Source organism: Chiloscyllium plagiosum, unplaced genomic scaffold, assembly GCF_037043375.1.
Source record: "Chiloscyllium plagiosum isolate Xiang-an unplaced genomic scaffold, Cpla_swu_hap1 HiC_scaffold_48, whole genome shotgun sequence".
NCBI lineage: Eukaryota > Metazoa > Chordata > Chondrichthyes > Orectolobiformes > Hemiscylliidae > Chiloscyllium > Chiloscyllium plagiosum.
The window spans coordinates 4,583,202-4,602,690 of record NW_028270186.1 but is presented as its reverse complement, the minus strand read 5'-3'; the positions used below and the strand labels follow the sequence as shown (position 1 = coordinate 4,602,690).

The 19,489-nt window shown below is 41.6% G+C and overlaps 1 protein-coding gene and 1 long non-coding RNA gene across 6 annotated transcripts in view; both read right to left on the bottom strand.

Moving 5' to 3' along the window:
* LOC148135688 (uncharacterized) overlaps positions 1–19,489 on the bottom strand; it is a 246,480-nt gene that overhangs the window by 67,609 nt on the left and 159,382 nt on the right. The window lies entirely within an intron of this gene.
* rhobtb2a (Rho related BTB domain containing 2a) overlaps positions 1–19,489 on the bottom strand; it is a 61,793-nt gene that overhangs the window by 38,721 nt on the left and 3,583 nt on the right. For 3 of the 5 annotated variants that reach the window (XM_043681216.2, XM_043681213.2, XM_043681212.2), the window contains exons 2-3: positions 7,617–7,819; positions 629–732 (exon numbers count right to left, since the gene is read on the bottom strand). In XM_043681216.2, coding sequence (XP_043537151.1) covers positions 629–732; positions 7,617–7,808 — 296 coding nt within the window. In that variant the 5' untranslated portion in view covers positions 7,809–7,819. Of the gene's footprint in view, positions 1–611; positions 733–7,616; positions 7,820–19,489 lie in introns of those variants that run through there. The other 2 variants (XM_043681215.2, XM_043681217.2) reach the window with 2 other exon arrangements.

Sequence of the window (19,489 nt, the reverse complement as noted above, 5' to 3'; positions counted from 1 at the left end):
ACCGATTGCATGCGGATTAAGTCATTGCAAATTAGCTGCACTTATCAATGAAGACTTGAAAATCAAATACATGGAATAAAATAGTTGCAGATGAAACTCTCCTCGATTGGCACCAGTGGAAGTTTGATCTCAGGCTCCTTCATTGGCCAGGTTTTCAAAATGATGCAGAGCATGTCTCCAGAGTGAAAGGTTCACAGTGCAGTTGAATGACGCAGCAGAGATGCTGCATCATTCCGAGAGAATACTTCATTGGCTGAGGGCTGCAATTCCCCAGATTCACAACATTTCTCTCATTTCAGATTTGTTCATGAAATACTGAGTTTATCAAAAGGATTACAGTTTGGCATCAAATGCTAATTTTCATTTCATGATGGTTCACTCTGAAAATAAACCCTGCAGGACATTGTAAGGCATGCATTTACAAAGGTGAAAAAAGTCTTTTTTCGCATTTGAATTGTGGTGGAATGTAGCTTATGGAAAGCAGAATATTCTGAAGAGAATGGAGTTTTCATGCCATTGGTTGCTTCAGTATTTCTTTCCTCCATGACTAAATGCTTCAACTGGAAATCTGGAGTTTCCCACTCAAACAAATCCAAGAATAACATCTTCACCTTTTGCATTGCTGTACCTGCCATAGGCAAAGCGCCTATCCTTGTGATGATCACCAAATGTATCCCAGAGCCGCAGTGAAACACTGACATCATCAACCACATCACGTGAACGTTCCAGAACCTTTCAAACAAAAAACAAACTGAGGAGGTGATTTTATGCATTTCAAATCCCTTGCCTGAAAAGTGACACCCTCAGTCCCTGCCCCATAATGACCAGTGCCAAGGAACAGAACATAAACCAGACATTTCTTCCATGAAGAATGTTGTCGGAGTTGACACCCAAATGTATTAGAGTCACGTGCTTTAGTTGATTTGGCAGATCGCGTGCCCACCCAATGTTCAGTTACACTCATATCGAACTATGTTGCCAAAATACTTAACTGCACTGCCAAAATACCAGAGTGTGGGAGAGAACAAACTGTCTCTGAGGTGCATAATAACAGGACAGCATCTTGAATTCTCCTTCACCTTTTGGTGTGAAGATACAAGGGAGACATTCAAGCACTGGCAACAGTGTAAAGAAGAACTAAAAGGTTGGCGTCTGATGGTGGAAGGCTGAGGTGTAATTTCGGATTGGTGCTTGTTAGTGCTGCCCATGACCAAGTGGCACAAAATAGCCAATGGGGTTGCCCATAACTGATTAGACAAAGGCTGACAGAATGCAGCAGAACATGGCTGACAGTAGACAGACAGCCTTCGGAAAATGTGGTCTCAGCAAGTCGAACAGAGCAAAACTGTTCAATCAAGGTCACTAGCTTAGATAGAGCATGCAGCTTACATAAATAGTTGTTCCTCTTGAATTATTTAATCAATCTGTTGCAATATTAAGAGTCGGTTTCAGTACAGACTCTTCAGATAATCATAGATACAGATTCTGAGGTAGTTATAGATCCGCATATATGCAAAATATTCAGCAAAAGAAAAGATTCAAACCAGGTTCAGCCCCCTTTCCGCCCCCCGCCTTATCATTGAAGTTACTGAAAATATCATGACCATGAATGGACCACCAGCCTGTCCATCTCTTTCATATGTTGTATGAGACAGCGAATTACAGAGGGACATCTCAATGCCACAGACCAATAATATCAAGAGGGATGTGGGCACTCTTAAGTTTTAACTGTACACAATCTGAAGTCTTTGCATGCCTTACTGCAAAAAAAATCTGAAGCTGTAACAAAGTTGTACCTGAATCTACCAGTGGACTCAAAGTCTGATTGGAAAAATGTCAGTGATCTAACAGTGTTATTGGTAATCTCATAATCGTGTGGAACAGTTACAAATATGGAGAAGGATGCAACTGGAACATGAATGTAAGTTATACTGAAATTGTATAGCAGGGGAATATAGCTTCAAACTGTTAAAAAGGTATGTCAAGGACTGATGCCAGGAAACAAAACACGTTTTGACTTTTAATGATCTCAGTAGAATAGGGGATGATCAATTAACACTGATTTGCCAGTGCTGTCACATTATTGAGCAGGTAAAACACCATGCCTTTACAGAAACAAAATTGGGATTATGTAACTAACACCAGTAATGTCCTCTTGGGTTTGCAACTCAACATACCTATATTTATTTACAAATTAAAACTTACATCTTCAAAAACTTGTTAGCTATCAACCAATGTTTACATGTTTTTAATAGGTTAAACTGGATGCTCCTGATAAAACTATCCGCATTAAAAAGTAACTTTGATGATCTTGGGACATCCTGGACGGTTTCACAGTTAAACATGTTTTATTTAAGTGTATTTGTCATCATCTTTCCACTTAAGAGAAATGATGGACATAGAGCAAACAATTCATTGTGGTGCAATGTACTGAAGTGTACTCACTGTTGTCATACAGGAAAAGCAGTACTCCACCTGAGAACAGCAAATTCCCATCAAAAACAATGTAATGATAAACAGATAACCTGCCACATTGACTGATGTTGTGTTTCCTTTGTTGCTAGAGAGCTCTTACTGACCATGTCATTCTGGACCTATGAATACATTCCAAGTATTACGTCATCTGACAGATGACATGATATCTTGTATGATAGTTACGCAGATTATGGACAAAACCAGTAAAAGCCGTACTGAGAAATAAATATTGGCCAAGACATTACATTGGCAAAACTTTCCATGCTGTTCAGTGAATGAAGATTGCAGGGCTGAACATGTCCATCCGGGAGGGCAGACAGGGCTTTTGTTTCATAATCCACATGAAAGATGGCACCTTTGACACTGTTGCACTGCCTATGCATCTGTAAATCAGCAGAGATTACGTGCTCAAGATGTCTGTTGTGGCAGTGTCCCTACCTCTGGGCAACAGGCCCAGGTTAAAGTCCAACCTGCTCAGACATGAGTAATAGCATCACTGATTAGGAAGTTAGCTAAATGATTTGCCCAGGTTTCTGGAGCAGTTGAACCCACGATGGGTTCAATGTTGAACCCACAACATTCTGACAGAGGTGAGAACACTACTGACTGATGTATTTTGAAAGACATTACCCTCTTCAGCTGTAATTAATGCCAACTTCAATTCTCTTTCTTTTCCCAGTGATACAACATTTTATGCTCCATGGTTTTCAATGCTGTTCAGATTTCTTGAACTCAGAAGTAAAGCTCAACACCAATCTCCCCATGTGAATGATAATGAGTCGAAGTAAATTACTCTGCCTTTCGCAAAATCAAATTGAGGGTACTGGAGCTTTGCAATGACTATACCAGAACTCTAATCAAGGGATTGAGAATCGAGGTCACACATTGCTAAACATACTTTATTAAATCGGACTCAAACTCATCAAACTGAAGGGTAAACCCTTTCTCTCTCCACAGATACTGCCTGATCTCCTGAGTACTTGTGGCATTTTCTGCCTTTGTTTTGAAGTTCAAGTGTTTGTTGTGCTGTGTTATTGTTTTCCACTCAAATAAATGTAAGCACAAATAACCATGTGCAACAATAACTTATCGAGGCATATAGTTATACATGATGGAAACAGTCCATGCCGACTAGACATCCCAATCTGACTAAGTCCTGTTTGCCAGCATTTGGCCCATATCCCCCTAATCCCTTCTTATTCATATACTCATCCAGATGCCTTTTAAATGTTCCATTGTACCCACCTCCATCATCTTCTCTGGTAGCTTGATCCATACACCCAACATCCTCTGCCCCTCCGATCCCTTTTAAATCTTGCCCCTCTCACCTTAAACCCTCCAGTTTTGGACTCTCCTAGCCTGGAAAAAAAAGACCTTGGCTATTCACCCTATTCATTCCCGTCATTATTTTATAAACCTCTAAGAGATCAGCCCTCAGTCTCCAATGCTCCAGGGAAAAAGTCCCCAGCCTATTCAGCCTCTTTCTATAGCTCAAACGCTCCAGTCCCAGCAACATCCTTTCAAATGTTTTCTGGACCCTTTCAAGTTTAGCAACATCTTTCCTACAACAGTAAGATCAGAACTGAATGCAATATTCCAAAAGTGGCCTAACTACCGTCCTCTCCAGCCACATGATGACATCCCAACTCCTCGACTTCATGTTATGACCAATGAACCCTATCTACCTGTGACTCCATTTCCAAGGAACTATGCACCTGCACCCCAAGGTCTCTTTATTCGTCAACACTCCCCAACCATTAACTGTCTAAGTTCTGCCCTGGTTTGCCTCATCAAAATGCAGCATCTTGTATTCATTTAAATTCAACCATTTCTTGGCCCATTAGCCCTTCTGATCAAGGTACCAATGTACTCTGAGATAAAGTTCTACACTGTCCATTGCACCTCCAATTTGGGTGTCATATGCAAACTTACTAACGTACCTTCCATATTCATATCCAAGATACTTACATAAATGAAGGAGAAATAAATCTACTACTTGTCAACTTGTCACAGGCCTCCAGTCCAAAAAACAATCCTGTACCATCACCCTCTTCTACCTTCTCGCCAATTTTGTACTGAATTGGCTAGCGCTCTCTGGATCTCATGTGATCTCACCTGACTAACCAGTCTACCATGCAGAAGTTTCTCGAATGCTTTGCTGAAGTCCATGGAGATAAGGTCTACAGCTCTGCCTTCAATCTTCTTTGTCACCTCTTCAAAAAACTCAATCAAATTTCTGAAATATGATTTCCCATAATTTCCAAAGCCACGCTTACTATCCCTGATTGGTCCTTGCTTTTCCAAATGCACGTTGTGTCCTGTCACTGAGAATCGGCTCTAACAAGTTACCCAACACTGACTGAAGGCTTACCTGTTTTGAGCTCCCTGGCTTTTCCTCAAAGTGTTTCTTAAATAATGACAACGCATTAGCAAACCTTCAGTCTCTCAGCACCTCCCCCATGGCTGTTGATGATCCAAATATCTCAGTAAGGGGCCCAGAAATCTCTTCTTGAAAAATTTCTGGGAAGCACCTGATCAGGTCCCAGGGAATTATCTACCTTATTGTGTTCTAAGGCCTCTAGCACCTCCTCATCTAAAATATGAACTCTTTTCAAGACATGACCATTTATTTCGCCAAGTTCCCTCATTTCCATATCCTTCTCTACAGTAAATATTGATGCAAAAGGTTTTTAAGTATCTCAACCATTTCCTGTGGTTCCACATTTGGACAGCCATGTTGATCTTTCAGGAGCCCAACTGTCTCCCTGGTTACTCTTTTGTCCTTATTGTATTTGTAGAATCTCTTTGGATTCTTCTGAAGTCTATTTGTCAAATCTATCTCACATCCACTTTTTACTCTCCTGATTTCCCTCTTAAGCATACACCTACTGCCCTTATAACTCTTTCAGGGATTGACTTGATTGCAGCGGTCTATACCTGATATATGCTTCCTTCTCTTTTTCTTGACCAGAGCCTCAATTTCTATCATCTCGCATCCTTTTCACCTACCAGACCTGCCCTTCACAACTTGAATTTAGATTGCATCTTTAAAGTAATAGGATACCCTGCATGCTTCACAGAATATTATTAAACCAAATATAATATTGAATCACGAAGGAAATTTTAGATCAGTTAACCAAAAGCTGAGTTAAACATGCAAAATTTAAGGTGTCCCCTAAAACAGGAAAGTGAGAGAGAGAGAGAGAGAGAGAGAGAGAGAGAGAGAGAGAGAGAGAGAGAGAGAGAGAGAGGGATGAAGGAGGACATTGAGAAAATTGTATAGCTGAAGGCCAAAGCATCTGAGTAACAGTTGCCTCTCTGTAAAGGCCCAAATTTCATTGAATGAGTCCCACTCGGTCCTACCTAACCGACATACATACAAAGTCAGACTGACCCTCAGGACAAGCAGAAACTACCTTATGCTAAAATACAAAGTGCTGGAGAAACTCAACTGGTCTGGTAGCAGCATCTGTGAAGAGGAACAGAGTTAATGTTTCTAACACCATTCTGACAAAGGGACACTGGACTCGAAACGTTGAATCTGTTTCTCTCTCTACAGATGCTGTCAGACCTGCTGAGTTTCTTCCACACTTTGCGTTTCAGATTTACAGCAACTGCAGTTCTTTGTTTATACTTTATAGAAACAGCATGACCAACACTCCAAAGACAAATGAAATGGCAAGATACCGTGAGTGCAAGCATGAATTCCAGTTCTTATTGTAGTGCATACATACGAAGACACAGATCAGGAGCCCAACAGGGCCATTTGGCCCCCAAGCCTCTTTTACCATTCACTCAGTCAATGACTGATCTGACTGTACCTTCAATGTCTCTTCCCTGCCTATTCAATAACCTTGGACTTACTCATTAGTCAAGAATCCATCTGCCTCAACTAAAAGAATATCCATTCACCAAGCCTCCACTGCTCTCAAGACAAGATAACTCTGTAGATTAATGACCTTCACAGAGTAAAGAAATTCTCTTCACCTCTGACTTCAAAAGACTTCATGGATTGTTAAACTGTGATCTTCTGAGTCTTTCCCACAGCATCCAGCCAGTCAAGTTCTCTCATTTTGATTCTAAGTTCATTTAATTGTAAATCTCCTGGGGCTTTTGTAGTGCATGGTTGTTTCCCTATCTCAAACCCAGGAGGTCTAGGTTCAAGTCTCAACTGCTCCAAAGGTGTGATATAATGCACAAGTTAAAATTATCCAAATTCCCTGTCTTTAGTTCCTGCTTATTGATAGATGATTGTGCTTGCGAATTGTTTAAATTAAAACTAAGAACGTACAGATGGACAGTTAAGATTGGATGGTCCCTGAAGGACATATTAAGAGACAAGAATGGAATGGAATCAAGAGATATGTATTTATAATGTTTCACTTTGTGAATAAGGCTATTCCAAATAAAGGTTAGCTTTGCATTCCTCCTTCACCCACTGGCTATCTGGAGTAAACAAAGCATTTGTATTTCGCATCTCATGCCTATAATATCAGCAATCACAGAATGAGGCAGGATGAAGGTTGTTCAGTCCATCAGGCCTGTGTACTAAAATATATTGCCTGTTTTATAACATACAGAAAATATTGATAGTCACCAAATTAGGCAGCATCTACGCAAAATAATTTCCCATCATTGACCTTGTGCGAAAAGTAGAAAATTTCACAGCTTTACCAGATTTTTACCAAGTACAGATGCAGGAAAAGTGAGAAAGGAAGCAAAAGATCAAAAAAACACTGATAGTGTGAAAGGCAGGAGAGATTCAACAGGATCACAGCACAAGGGCGAAAACAAAAGAATTTGGAAAATGTACTGGGCACGCAAAGATAACATAAAAGGGGAAGGGCAGATTAAAAAAAAGGGCTAAATGAGCTGTAACTGGCAAAACTTATTGCCACCACCCGCTTTCCCTAGGAGCAGGAATTGTTGAACACAATATTAATTTCACAATGTTGTAAAGTGCTGAATTGAAAGATATGGTATTGATCCCTGAGCATCTGTTAATAGTCAACATTTTTTCTGCACAAGATCCTGCTTTTGCAATATTTGAGATCTCACTATCAACTTCTGAGTAAAAAAGGTTTCACAAATGATCTAAAATGGGTTGCACTGCACCACAATGAAGTGCATGTTCTACTTACCTCTTGGCACACACGGTACTGGTCAATGGCCCAGACTGTTGGTACATGAGTGGCCAATAGTTGGTATTGTGTCAGGGTGGCATTACATGCTCTTGCACAGATTAGCCTGGTCTTTCCTACTGCGTTGTCGCCCACGACCACACACTTGATGGTTTCTACGTTTGGTCTTTCGTAGTCCATATTTGTATCCATCAACCCATGGGCTAGATATGATAAACAAAATGATCATATTAAAACAAAATGCACACACTGGAAATGCCAGAATTATTGCTTTCTTTCTTTCTTTCTTCCTACCAGAGTTTGCAGCTGAAAATGACATTCAACCCATTGTGTTGTGCCAGCTCTTTGCTGGGACAGTACAAAACAATTAATCCATCGCTCTGCACTCCCCTTCTTGAGCTGTACACATAAAATTGCAACAATCTGACAAGTTGTGCTCTGACAATGTGAAGGAATCACAAGATTTTTTGGGTGGCTTCTAAATTATTTCACTAGCTTTGAGATGCCCTGAAGCTATGAAGGGTGCATCATCTATATTTGCAGGAGTGTCTATAAAAAAAACACATGTAATATGAGAAATAGCTGTAATAAATTGTGTTTCAGGGTTTTTTTCTCAAATTTCACACAGTCACCACTCGACAACACTTTGTTTGTGTGCTCACTAAACATAGCTGTGATTAAACACACATTGCATCCTGGTAATGTAGCAGTGACCTCACAAAAGAGGCAATACCCTCTGATGAATATCAGCACCTGTAGCAGAGACATGGACAGAATGCTCAAACGGCAAGGAAAATTTAATGTCTTACATAGAAATCAAACAAACTGTGTAAAGTGTGTGTAACTTGGGAAAGCTGAGTGTTGTTACTGACAACTGAAACTGCAATGTAATCTTAGATGCCAGCTGGGATTTATAAATAGCACAAGTATTTGTCATGCATTTATTGAGCATACCAATCTTTCAAGTATTATCTATGTCTCAGAGAATATTTCTCTCAATCTAATGTTGCTATCAGATTTTTCTTTCTTCTAACTAAAGATAGCAATTTTCCACTGATTTAAATGACTGGATGAAAGATTGCAGTCAGACAGTTGCACAAGCATGGTGACCTAGCTTTGGGTACGGTGCACTCGTCACCATATTCCATCACTGAGAAATGATGAATGATTACATTGACAGACTGAAAAGCCCAGACATGTTCGCAAGCACATAGTCAGAAGATGGATCAAGATCAAGCGCAGAAGCAGCTGAATGGTTTCCCCTTACTCTTGGACAAGGCACTTAGGCACTCGACAATTTGTGCTGCCTATCCATCAGCTGACTCAACACTGGGCAGGAATGGAATTGGGGATCTCTCCAGCTCTCCATGCCACAGCTGATCTTTAGATAAACAGACTATCTCGCACATTGGATGAACATATTTACCTTTCTATCAACTCAATGATATTGAAGGCAGAGCTTGGCTTATGATTGGCACAGACATCATTGATCTTAAAGTGGCAGGGGAGCTCAGTGGTTATCAGTGCTGTCTTACAGCGCCAGGGACTCAGGTTTGTTTCCAGTCACGGGTGACTGTCTGTGTGTTGTTTGCACATTCTCCCTATTGGTTTCCTCCGGGTGCACTGGTTTCCTCCCACAGTCCAAAGATGTGCAGAATTACAGGGATAGATTAGGGAGGGGGAAAAAACATTTGAAAAAAAAAAAGAGTCTGGAGGGATGCTCTTCAGAGGGTTGGTATGGACTTGATGGGATGAATGGCCTGCTTCTACGTTGTATGGATTCCATGAAACAACATTCTTGCTTTCATGCAATGAGTTGTGGCCCAGTGCCAGCACTGTTGCCAGTGTCCTCTCTGCAATGGGTAGGAGGTGTATCTCTGATCTATCAACAGAAGGGATTAAAAAACCTAAAGGTGGAGGAAATGCACTCCAATTCTCACCCGACAGATGCCTGAAACACAAATCATGAGATCTTTATCAGCCATCTCATTTCATGTTACTGTGTACAAGGCAAACTGGGCTGCAGTTTATTTATAGACTCTGTAAGGCCCAGTGAAACTGAAGTGCTCTTGAATTCTTTCTGCACATTACATATATCAGATCTCATTTCAAATGCATTCGTGGCACACAACAGCGGGGTCTCAGGCTATTCGGTTTTACATTAGCCAGTAATAGATGACATTCTGAAGGATGCTGATGTGCCACAATAAACGGGTGCAGTATGCCCTCTGAAAGTGGGAATGGTTTGTCCTTTTGCCCCTTTACTTTCTCCGAGCAATTGAACTGTGCAAGGTATTCCAAATTGGCCATGGTGGATTACAGTTCACGCAAGGAGTCAGAGTTGCTGTGGCAACTTGCACTTTCTTGTGTGTAGTTCATTTTGGAGGTGTGGATAGTGATGAGCAAGGCCCCAACATGTTATGGCTGATCAGGTGTCTCTTCTCTTCCGAGCATCTGTTATTGACCAAATACTCAACCTGTCTGGCCGTATTATAAATGCACCTTCATTGACCATCAAGTCCTGGACCAGGACTTCAAACCAGAGCTTATCATTCAGAGAAAGGGATGCCAACAACGGGACCCTCAAGACACTACCTGGGTCTGGAGCAGATTGGAACAAGAGAAGGTCACTCCATCCCATTGACCTGTTTTATCAATTGCTGAGATCAGAACAAATTGGTAACTAAATCTGGACACCAACCTTGGCACATATCCTTTAATATCTGTGGATATCAAAAATCCACAAACCTCAAATTTAAAAGAGATCTAACCCAGCATTAATTCCACCATTTGTGGAAGTGAGTTCCAAAATTCATTCCAACAATTGTGAGATGTGTTACCTGATAGCACTTCAGAAAGGTTCGGCTGTAATTTTTAAGCCACACCTTCCTGCCCAAGATAGGTCGACCAGCAGAAATGGTTTCTCTCTATCTATCCTCTTTGTTTCCTTTCATGTTTTACTAACTTTGTTCACATCACAGAAGGAGTCTATTCAGGTCATTAGGTCTGCGGCTGCCCTCTAAGTGAGCATCATTCCGTGCTGCCAATTTTCTGCTTTTTATCCCCAGTCCCTTGCAGATTATTCCAACCCAAATATTAATCCCATGCCCCTCTTGAATGCCTCAGTTGAACTTGCCTCCACACACTTTCAGGCAGTGTATTCCAGTGAATGTGTGAAGAAGTTGTTTTTTGGATCACATCTGCTCCTTTTGTAAATGATTTAAACTTATGCTCTCTTGTTCATAATCCTTTTTAGATTTCTCCTTATCTACCCCATCAAGCCTCCTCATTATTTTGAAAACCTCTGAAATGGTCTCTCACACCCCTGACCTGTCCCTTCAGCTTGGGCGAAGAAGTGGCAAGTGATGTTGGCACCACAAAAATTGCCAGGCAATGATCATCTCCAACAAGAAACAGACAGACAATGCAAACGCTGCCACTTGACATTCAATAGCATTACTATCACTGAATACCCCACCATCTACATCCTGGGGGGGGGGGTTACCATTTACCAGAAACTCAACTGGATGAGACATACAAATGCTGTTCGCAATTTTTGAGAAGATTTGTAGCCCAGGTTGATGATAAGTATGTAAGCTAGCTCGCTGTGGCTGAGAGTAGGTCAGAGGCTAGGAATCCGACAGCGGATAATTTACCTCTTCACTCCCCACCATCTGCAAGGCACCAGTCAGGAGTGTGACACAATATTTCTCATTTGCTCCAACATACTCAAACAGTTAGGTCCACCCAGGACATTGCAGCCTGCTTAATTGGCACCACATCCACAAACATCCACTCCCTCCGCCACCGATGCTCAGCAGCAATAGCGTCCAACATCTACAATTTGCACTGTAGAAAATCACCAACACTCTTAGGACAGCACCTTCCAAACCCCTGGCCAATACCATCAAAAGCACAGGGGCAGCAGATACAAGAGATCATGACCATCTGCAAGTTCCCTTCCAAGTCACTCACCATGCAGAATTGGAAATGTATTGCTGTTCCTTTGTTGTTGCTGGTTAAAAGTCCTGGAGCACCCTCCAAACAGCATTGTCGGTGTACTGACACCCCATGGATTGCAGTGCATCAACAAGGCAGCTCACCATCACCATTTCCAGTGCAATTAGGGATGGGCATCATGCTGGTCCAGCCAGTGATTTTTTAAAAAACTGAATGAATTTGGGTTTAGAATAAACTTTGGCCAGACACAGTAAGAGTGGCCAATTATGTGCCCAGAAGTGAAACACTTCAATTTTTGGTTGTCATTGGCAGAAAAGCTGAAACCATATTTTCTGAATTCTTTCAGCATTACCTATTCACCAGCAAAACTAATTGAACACAATCATACTAGTTGTTAATTACCACAAGAAAAATGCATTTGAAAAGAATTAAAGGTTGAGCAAGATTTGAACCATCTGTACATCAATGTCTTTGATACAAAACAGCATATCATATCATGGTTATAAATCTAATGCAACAAATCTTGTGAATACAACCAAAGGTGACTCAATTTGTTATCACCTCCATTTGGAACCACCTGCTAATTCCAAAATGCATTGACTTGCCTTCCTAAACACAGAGACACAGCCACCCACACAATCAGCTGTTCACATTTACAGATCATAAATATCCTGAAAATTCACTGCATCTCATTTCTCCACACTCTCACCCCATTTGAATCTTTCTCCTCCACTTTTATTAGCAACAATTTTGCACTTAATTGATGCCGTGTGAAACTTCACACAAGTGGGAGCTCAAATGCTATTTCTGTTCGGGTTATTTATGGGATGTCAGTCACGCCACCGATCATTTCCTCAAACACCATTCTCACGTGCCAGCAGCTACCCTCTGAATAGGAATTCTTGCTAGAAGCCTGCTTTATTTTTCCTTTCTCCCACTCAGGAGGGGAGAACTCAACATCTCCTGTTGTTGCAAATGCTGTGTCAACTTGGCGGACATCTCTGATTTGTTTTTGTAAACCGATTTTGCTAATGAACCCATGCAGAGATATTGTTACACACCTCTGGAGCAGATGGGGCTTGAACCCGGGTCTCCCGGTCCATGGGTGGGGACACTACCACTGTGCCACAAGAGGACTTTTATACATGCAAGAATGTTCAAGTTGGGATTAACAGTAGCTGGATAGCAACGACCAAAGATCAGGAGATGTATCAAAGACCATTTTAGGGTCTTACACATTGGTCGAGTCACGATCGAAAGGATCACCTGGTAAAGCTCCCAATCAATATTCACTTACAAATTCGCTGACTATGAAACAGAGATGATCATTGGTGTTCAAGCAATGCTAGCTGCATGGTTGGGCCATGCAAAGTCAAATCCCTCCCCTTCAGGATGCCCTTGCTCACATTTATTGTGCTGAACAGATAGATTCATTCCCAAGCCTGATTCATATTTAAATTTCAAATCTTTTTCCCAATCCGACACAGACCTTCCACTGCAACATTATTGCAACAGAGGTTCAATGGAAGCTCAAGTTGCAGAACATGAAATTTTGATGAAATACCTGACAACCTGACAAATAGTGTAACAATGTCAGACCTGTGTTACCATTTTTCAAATTACAGGTCATGGTTCTGCTGTAGTCATCTACAGACCCTTTAAATAACCTTTTGTTCTCTTTTTGGCAGATTCCCATCCTTTCCTGACTTGTTGTTACTACACACACAACTACGACTACCAGAAAGGTCACCTCAGATTCCAACGGGATCTTCATCAGATGGGTCAGTGGGTCAAGGAGTGGCAGATGGAGTTTAATTTAGATAAATGTGAGGTGCTGCATTTTGGAAAGGCAAATCATGGCAGGACTTATACACTAAATGTTAAGCTCCTGGGGAATGTTGCTGAAGAAAGACACCTTGGAGTGCAGGTTAATAGTTCCTCAAAAGTGGAGTTGCAGGTAGACAGGATAATGAAGGTGGCATTTGGTATGCTTTCCTTTATTGGTCAGTGTATTGAGAAAAGGAGTTGGGAGGTCATGTTGCGGCTGTACAGACTTTGGTAAGGCCACTTTTGGAATACTATGTTCAATTCTGGTCTCCCTGCTGTAGGAAAGATGTTGTGAAACTTGAAAGGGTTCGGAAAAGATTCACAAGAATGTTGCCAGGATTGGAGGGTTTGAGCTATAGGGAGAGGCTGAATAGGCCAAAGCTGATTTACCTGGAGGCTGAATTGTGATCTTATAGAGGTTTCTAAAATCATGAGGGGCATGGATAGGGTGAATAGCCAATGCATTTTCCCCAGAGCAGTGGAGTCCAAAACTAAAGTGCATAGGTTTAAGGCGAGAGGGCAAAGATTTAAAAGAGATGCAAGGGGCAACTTTTTCACGGAGAGGGTGGTGCACATAATGAAATGAACTGCCAGAGGAAGTGGTGGAGGCTGGTACAATGACAACATTTAAAAGACATCTGGATGGGTATATCAAGACGAAGCATTTAGCAGGATATGGGCCAAATGCTGGCAAATGGTACAAGATTAATTGATGATATCTGATTGGTATGGATCAGTTGGGCCGAAGACTCTGTTTCCATGCTGTACAGCTCCATGACTGCCTTCCAACCTGCCACATATCATCCCTTTTGCTCTGTATTCCCCTGTGCCTGCCTCTAGATTTGCTTAAGAACTATTACACCCTTGACATCACCAAACTGAAACTCTTCACATTGTTTCTCTCGACAGAGGTGCTGCATGACCTACTGAGTGTTGTGTGCATTTTCCATCTAATTCTCAAGAATGCTGTGACTTAAGAATGAAACAGTTTTGTGATGTATGGGTGCTGTGAAACAGCAATAATATCAGGATGTGGAATGAGATTAACTAAGTGGGAGGACCCAGTGAGGATCACAAACACCAGTAAAGATCTATTAGGTCAATTGGCCATTTTCTGTGCCACAAATACAACCACATCATCCAGGAGCAGGCATGCCTTTTTAAGACAGACATGTGTGACAATGCTGCTCCTTTAACAAGGTTATGTTGTCATTTCGTTTTCAGCGGGGTCATAAAGTCATGGGTTCTGAGGTTCGGGGTTTATCTACTTGAAGAAGTTTTGAAGTTTAAAAAAAAAACCCCTTGTCCAACGAAAAGGAGTGGCCAGTTCTCCCAGCTCAGCTTTCCTCTGGTTTGGTTTGGTTTTCGCAGTCTGGCTGTTCAGAGCTGCTGGTCAGGGTAAGCTGGGAAATCCAAAGAAACAGCAACAGTGGAGGGAGGTTCCATGCTCAATCTCTCTGCCATCTGTCTCTCCTGTAACAGCCTGTGGCTGGTTTTACCTTTTTGCTGAGGTTGGGGGAGGGGGGTGGCAGGGGGATTGGTTAAGTTATTTTGTTTTCTGTTCTCTTTCGTTTGTGTTTCATTCGTTACACTGTAAATGATTTGTTTTTTTTAAACTCTTGAAAACTCCACTCGTACCTGCTTGATCTAATGAGAAAAGTTTGGGTCTGGGCTTCCTTCTTGAAATGTTTTCAGAGGGACTGGCCTGGTTCACATCACATGATTAATTTCTGGCTTGGCAGAAGCATCAAGGCGAGATGGCAATGTGAATTCAAAACAGAGACAACAGGCTCAAGGGACCAAATGGTCCATATCTGCTCCTATTTTGTATGCTCATATTACGCATTTCAATGAAGATGCATAGTTAGAACGAGAGACTTTATTTAAATTATTCCGGAGCCAATGAAGAACACGAGTTGAGCATGTACTTTGAATGTGAAAACGTATTTAATGTTTTCACAGATCGATTTAATCTGCAGCACTTGACACTGATTCCCATTCACTCTCCCAACATTCCCGATTTATTTCCTTTTTACTCCAAAACAACAAGAATAAATTGCCCTTATAGCAACAGACCATGTAAAACTTTAGTGCAAAGTCTGTTTTAAGAAAAGACTATTCTAATTCCATGACAATAAAAATACTTTACTCAGTGAAACGACAATTGCTGGCAAAACTCAGAAAAGTTTTAGCAATAGCTTTATGCACAATCATATTGCATTCCTTGCAATTCCTCAACCAAAGTGACACCTGAGCAAATGAATACACCTACAAATTATACAAAGGAAATGAATTTCTCAACTAATCCAGAAATTATGATTATTTGCCAATGCACCATGGTGAATTGCATTCTGCTGTTCAAGCATATCAAATAGTGCTCCATGTGCTGGAAAAAGTGGAGATCATGTGGCTTGTGGTTACAGTGTAAGGTGTATATTGTGATAGACAAGGCATTACAAATAGTGCAATAAGTTGAATTGTTAGTCACAGAATTTCATGCCTTCTATGTTGCAAGGACATTGGCATAGTTGTTATAGCATGTAAGAATAGTCATAATCATAGAGTCAGAGATGTACAGCATGGAAACATACCCTTCGGTCCAACTGGTCCATGTCAAACAGATATCTGAAATTAATCCAGTCCCATTTGCCAGCAGTTGGCCCATATCCTTCTGATTTATATACCCATCCGGATGCCTTTCCAATGTTCTAATTGTACCAGCCTCCACCACCTCCGCTGGCAGCTCATTCCATTTTCTCGCCATTCTGGTGTAAAAACGTTGCTCCTTGGTTCCCTTGCAAATCTTTTCCCTTTCACCTTAAACCTCTAGCTTTGGACTCCCCAATTCTGGGGAAAGGGTTTTGTTTATTTGCTCTACACCTCATGATTTTATAAACCTCAGCCTCCGAAGCTCCAGGGAAAATAGCCACAACCTATTCAGCCTCTCGCGACAGCTCAAACCCTCCAGCCCAAGCAACATCCTTGTAAATCTTTTCCAAACTCCTTAAAATTTCACAGCATGATTCCTACCTGTGCTGGATAATTCAATTTTATTGGTTCAGAGAAATCTGTGACGTTAAAAAGAGATAACAACTTGAAATGCAGTTTGTTCATAAATATCTCTCCAGTTTCCACCAAAACACAACAGGCTGAAAGTGTTTTTGGGAAGTAGTAATGTTTGTATGATGGATGCTCAGAAGCCAAGTACTGCTTCAGAGCTGTGGGTTTCAAAGAAGAACTCTTTGGTGTCAGTCAGAAATCCCAGCTGTCAGTCCGACTTCAGCTCTTTCACACCTCAGAGTCGAGTGTGGTGCTGGAAAAGCACAGCAGGTCAGGCAGCATCCGAGGAGCAGGAGAATCGATGTTTCGGGCATGAGCCCTTCATCAGGAATTAGGCTCTCTCCAGATTAATGGGTTTATGCCCGAAACGTCGATTCTCCTGCTCCTCGGATGCTGCCTGACCTGCTGTGCTTTTCCAGCACCACACTCTCCGACTCTTGAGCTCCAGCATCTGCAGTCCTCACTTTCTCCTCTTTCACACCCAGTCATCTCAAACCAGCGCCCACCAAGTCCCGAACAATTACGGTTTGGTTTTTGAAGTGGCAAGCAGATTGACTTCAAGCTTACTGAAAATTATACTCAGCTCAGCACGATTTAATTGCCATCCCAAATAGTATCACAGCTATTGATTATGTACAATTTCACAATTTTGAGGTCCAATGCGTCAGACCCTCCCATCTGAGTCAGATGGTTATGAGTTCATGTCTCAATCCAGGAGGGGAATAGACAAGTCAAGTATGATAATCTAATCCAGTACCATGCGAGTGCTCCATTGTCACAGGGCTTTTTTTCAGGATCAGGTGTTGAACTATGTTCCCATCTTCTATCTTAGATGAGCAAAAAACAATGCAAACAGGAATTGCTGGATTCTGATTTCCAGCACTCTCAGTTCTTCTTTCCATTTTTAATTTTAAATAATCCCTTGACAATATTCCAATTCAGAATAAGGGTATTGTGCATTTTTGGAATGGTAAGTTAAGCATAACTGTCAAGTAACTTTCACACAATAAAACAAATCAAGACATTTCAGGGTGGCAATATAAAACTAACTTTTACAATGAGCAACGTCTGATGACAAAGAGCTTGATCAAATCTTTTGGTTTTAACAGGTGCCTCAAAGATGTAAAGCCGGGTCTGAAAGGAGAGAGATTACAGGAAGAAATTTTAAAAATTTCAGGCACCAACAGCTAAAGGGACTGCTCCCTCTGACAGGATTAAACTTGGAGATTAGATTAGATTACATTACATTACAGTGTGGAAACAGGCCCTTCGGCCCAACAAGTCCACACCGACCCGCCGAAGCGAAACCCACCCATACCCCTACATTTACCCCTTACCTAACACTACGGGCAATTTAGTATGGCCAATTCACCTGACCCTGCACATCTTTGGACTATGGGAGGAAACCGGAGCACCCGGAGGAAACCCACGCAGACACGGGGAGAACGTGCAAACTCCACACAGTCAGTCGCCTGAGGCGGGAATTGAACCAGGATCTCTGGCGCTGTGAAGCAGCAGTGCTAACCACTGTGACACCGTGCCGCCCACAAAGATGTTGAAGAGACCAGGATTGCATGAACACAGTGATCTCAAGGAGTTGTGGGGCTGGAGGAATTTGCGGAGAGGCTGGGTCATGAAGCAATTTGGAAACAAGGGAATTTTCAAATCAAATGCTCCTTGGTCGCGTGTGCCCTTGCTGTTTAAGGAGCACAGGGGTGATACGGGAACTGGGCGGTCTGAGTTCAGATATGGTCAGCAGGATGGCCTCAAATTAACAGTCGAGTTTGACAGGCCAGTCACAATTTGGGTTAAGATAATTGTCACAGTCAAATAAAATGGGGGGTAATAGCTGACGTGACACTTTGGTCCTCAGGTCAATATCACTGTCCAGTCTCCATTGACTGTTCCAGAATAGGAGAAACTTGACGACAAAGGCTGAAGCAAGCAAAATTGTGGATCTCTGTTCCAGAAAAGCACCCATTCCTGTAAACACAACAGATCTAAAATGTCTTCTTTTTGACTTAATCCATCACAAGTATACAGTGGTCAATCGCATATACAGAAGCTATCAAACACAATTTTCAAATAACGTAAAATTTACTCAATCTTGCCTCCATGATTAGCAAGAATTTGTTTTGTAAATTTCAAGGACCGTGGATCAAAGCTGAAAGCTTGCTCATCTGCTTGCTGCACTACATCCTCAACTGGGTACTCAGTATGTTCAGTTAATGGCTAAAATTAATGCTGTGCATGTTAAAACTTAAATAAGTTTGTAAGTCTTCTTTCCTTGTTGCAAATCTTGAGCAGTACGTGGTGGAAACTAACAAGACCCTAGCAGTTTGAGGAGTGGAGTTTCTCCTGGCATCCTGGCCAGTTGTATCCCTCATGTCAGCAATCTAGTTAGCTGGTGATGTATCCCATTGCTTTATGTTGGAGACCTCACTGTACTCAAAATTGACTGCCAAATTTCCAAGGTGACCACATTTCAAATGTAAATCACAGCTGTCAAGTGCTTTGGTTAACAAAGACACAATTCACATCCAACTTATTTCATTTCCTGAACCTCAAGGTTGCTGTTTCAGTAACATTGGACATTTTCTGTCAATCCATGGCAATAAAGCCTGCCAAGCAATAATTTTCACAAACCATCTCAATAAAATCAGAGAAGTAAACTACACTGCAGAATGCATGCATAAGATCTCCTTCAGAGAAGATATCGTGCTACCCAAACGGGCATTTAAGTCAAATCCTATGAGATGCAGTTGCCTCTTAATACTCAGCAATAAATGATTTCTATCAATGTTGGTCAACTTGAGGAACAAATGAAAAGATGGCAAAATAAAAATGTCTGTAGATACAGTGGAATAACATGCTGTTCATTCTGGTTGGGGGTGCTTCCACACACTCAAGTATCAAACACACAGACAATCACACACACTCACACCACACAGGCTCACAAAGAACTTAGCCCTCATAAAACAGTCAATGCTTTCAGGAAGTTTGATACCAGGCTCAGCCAAGGTCCA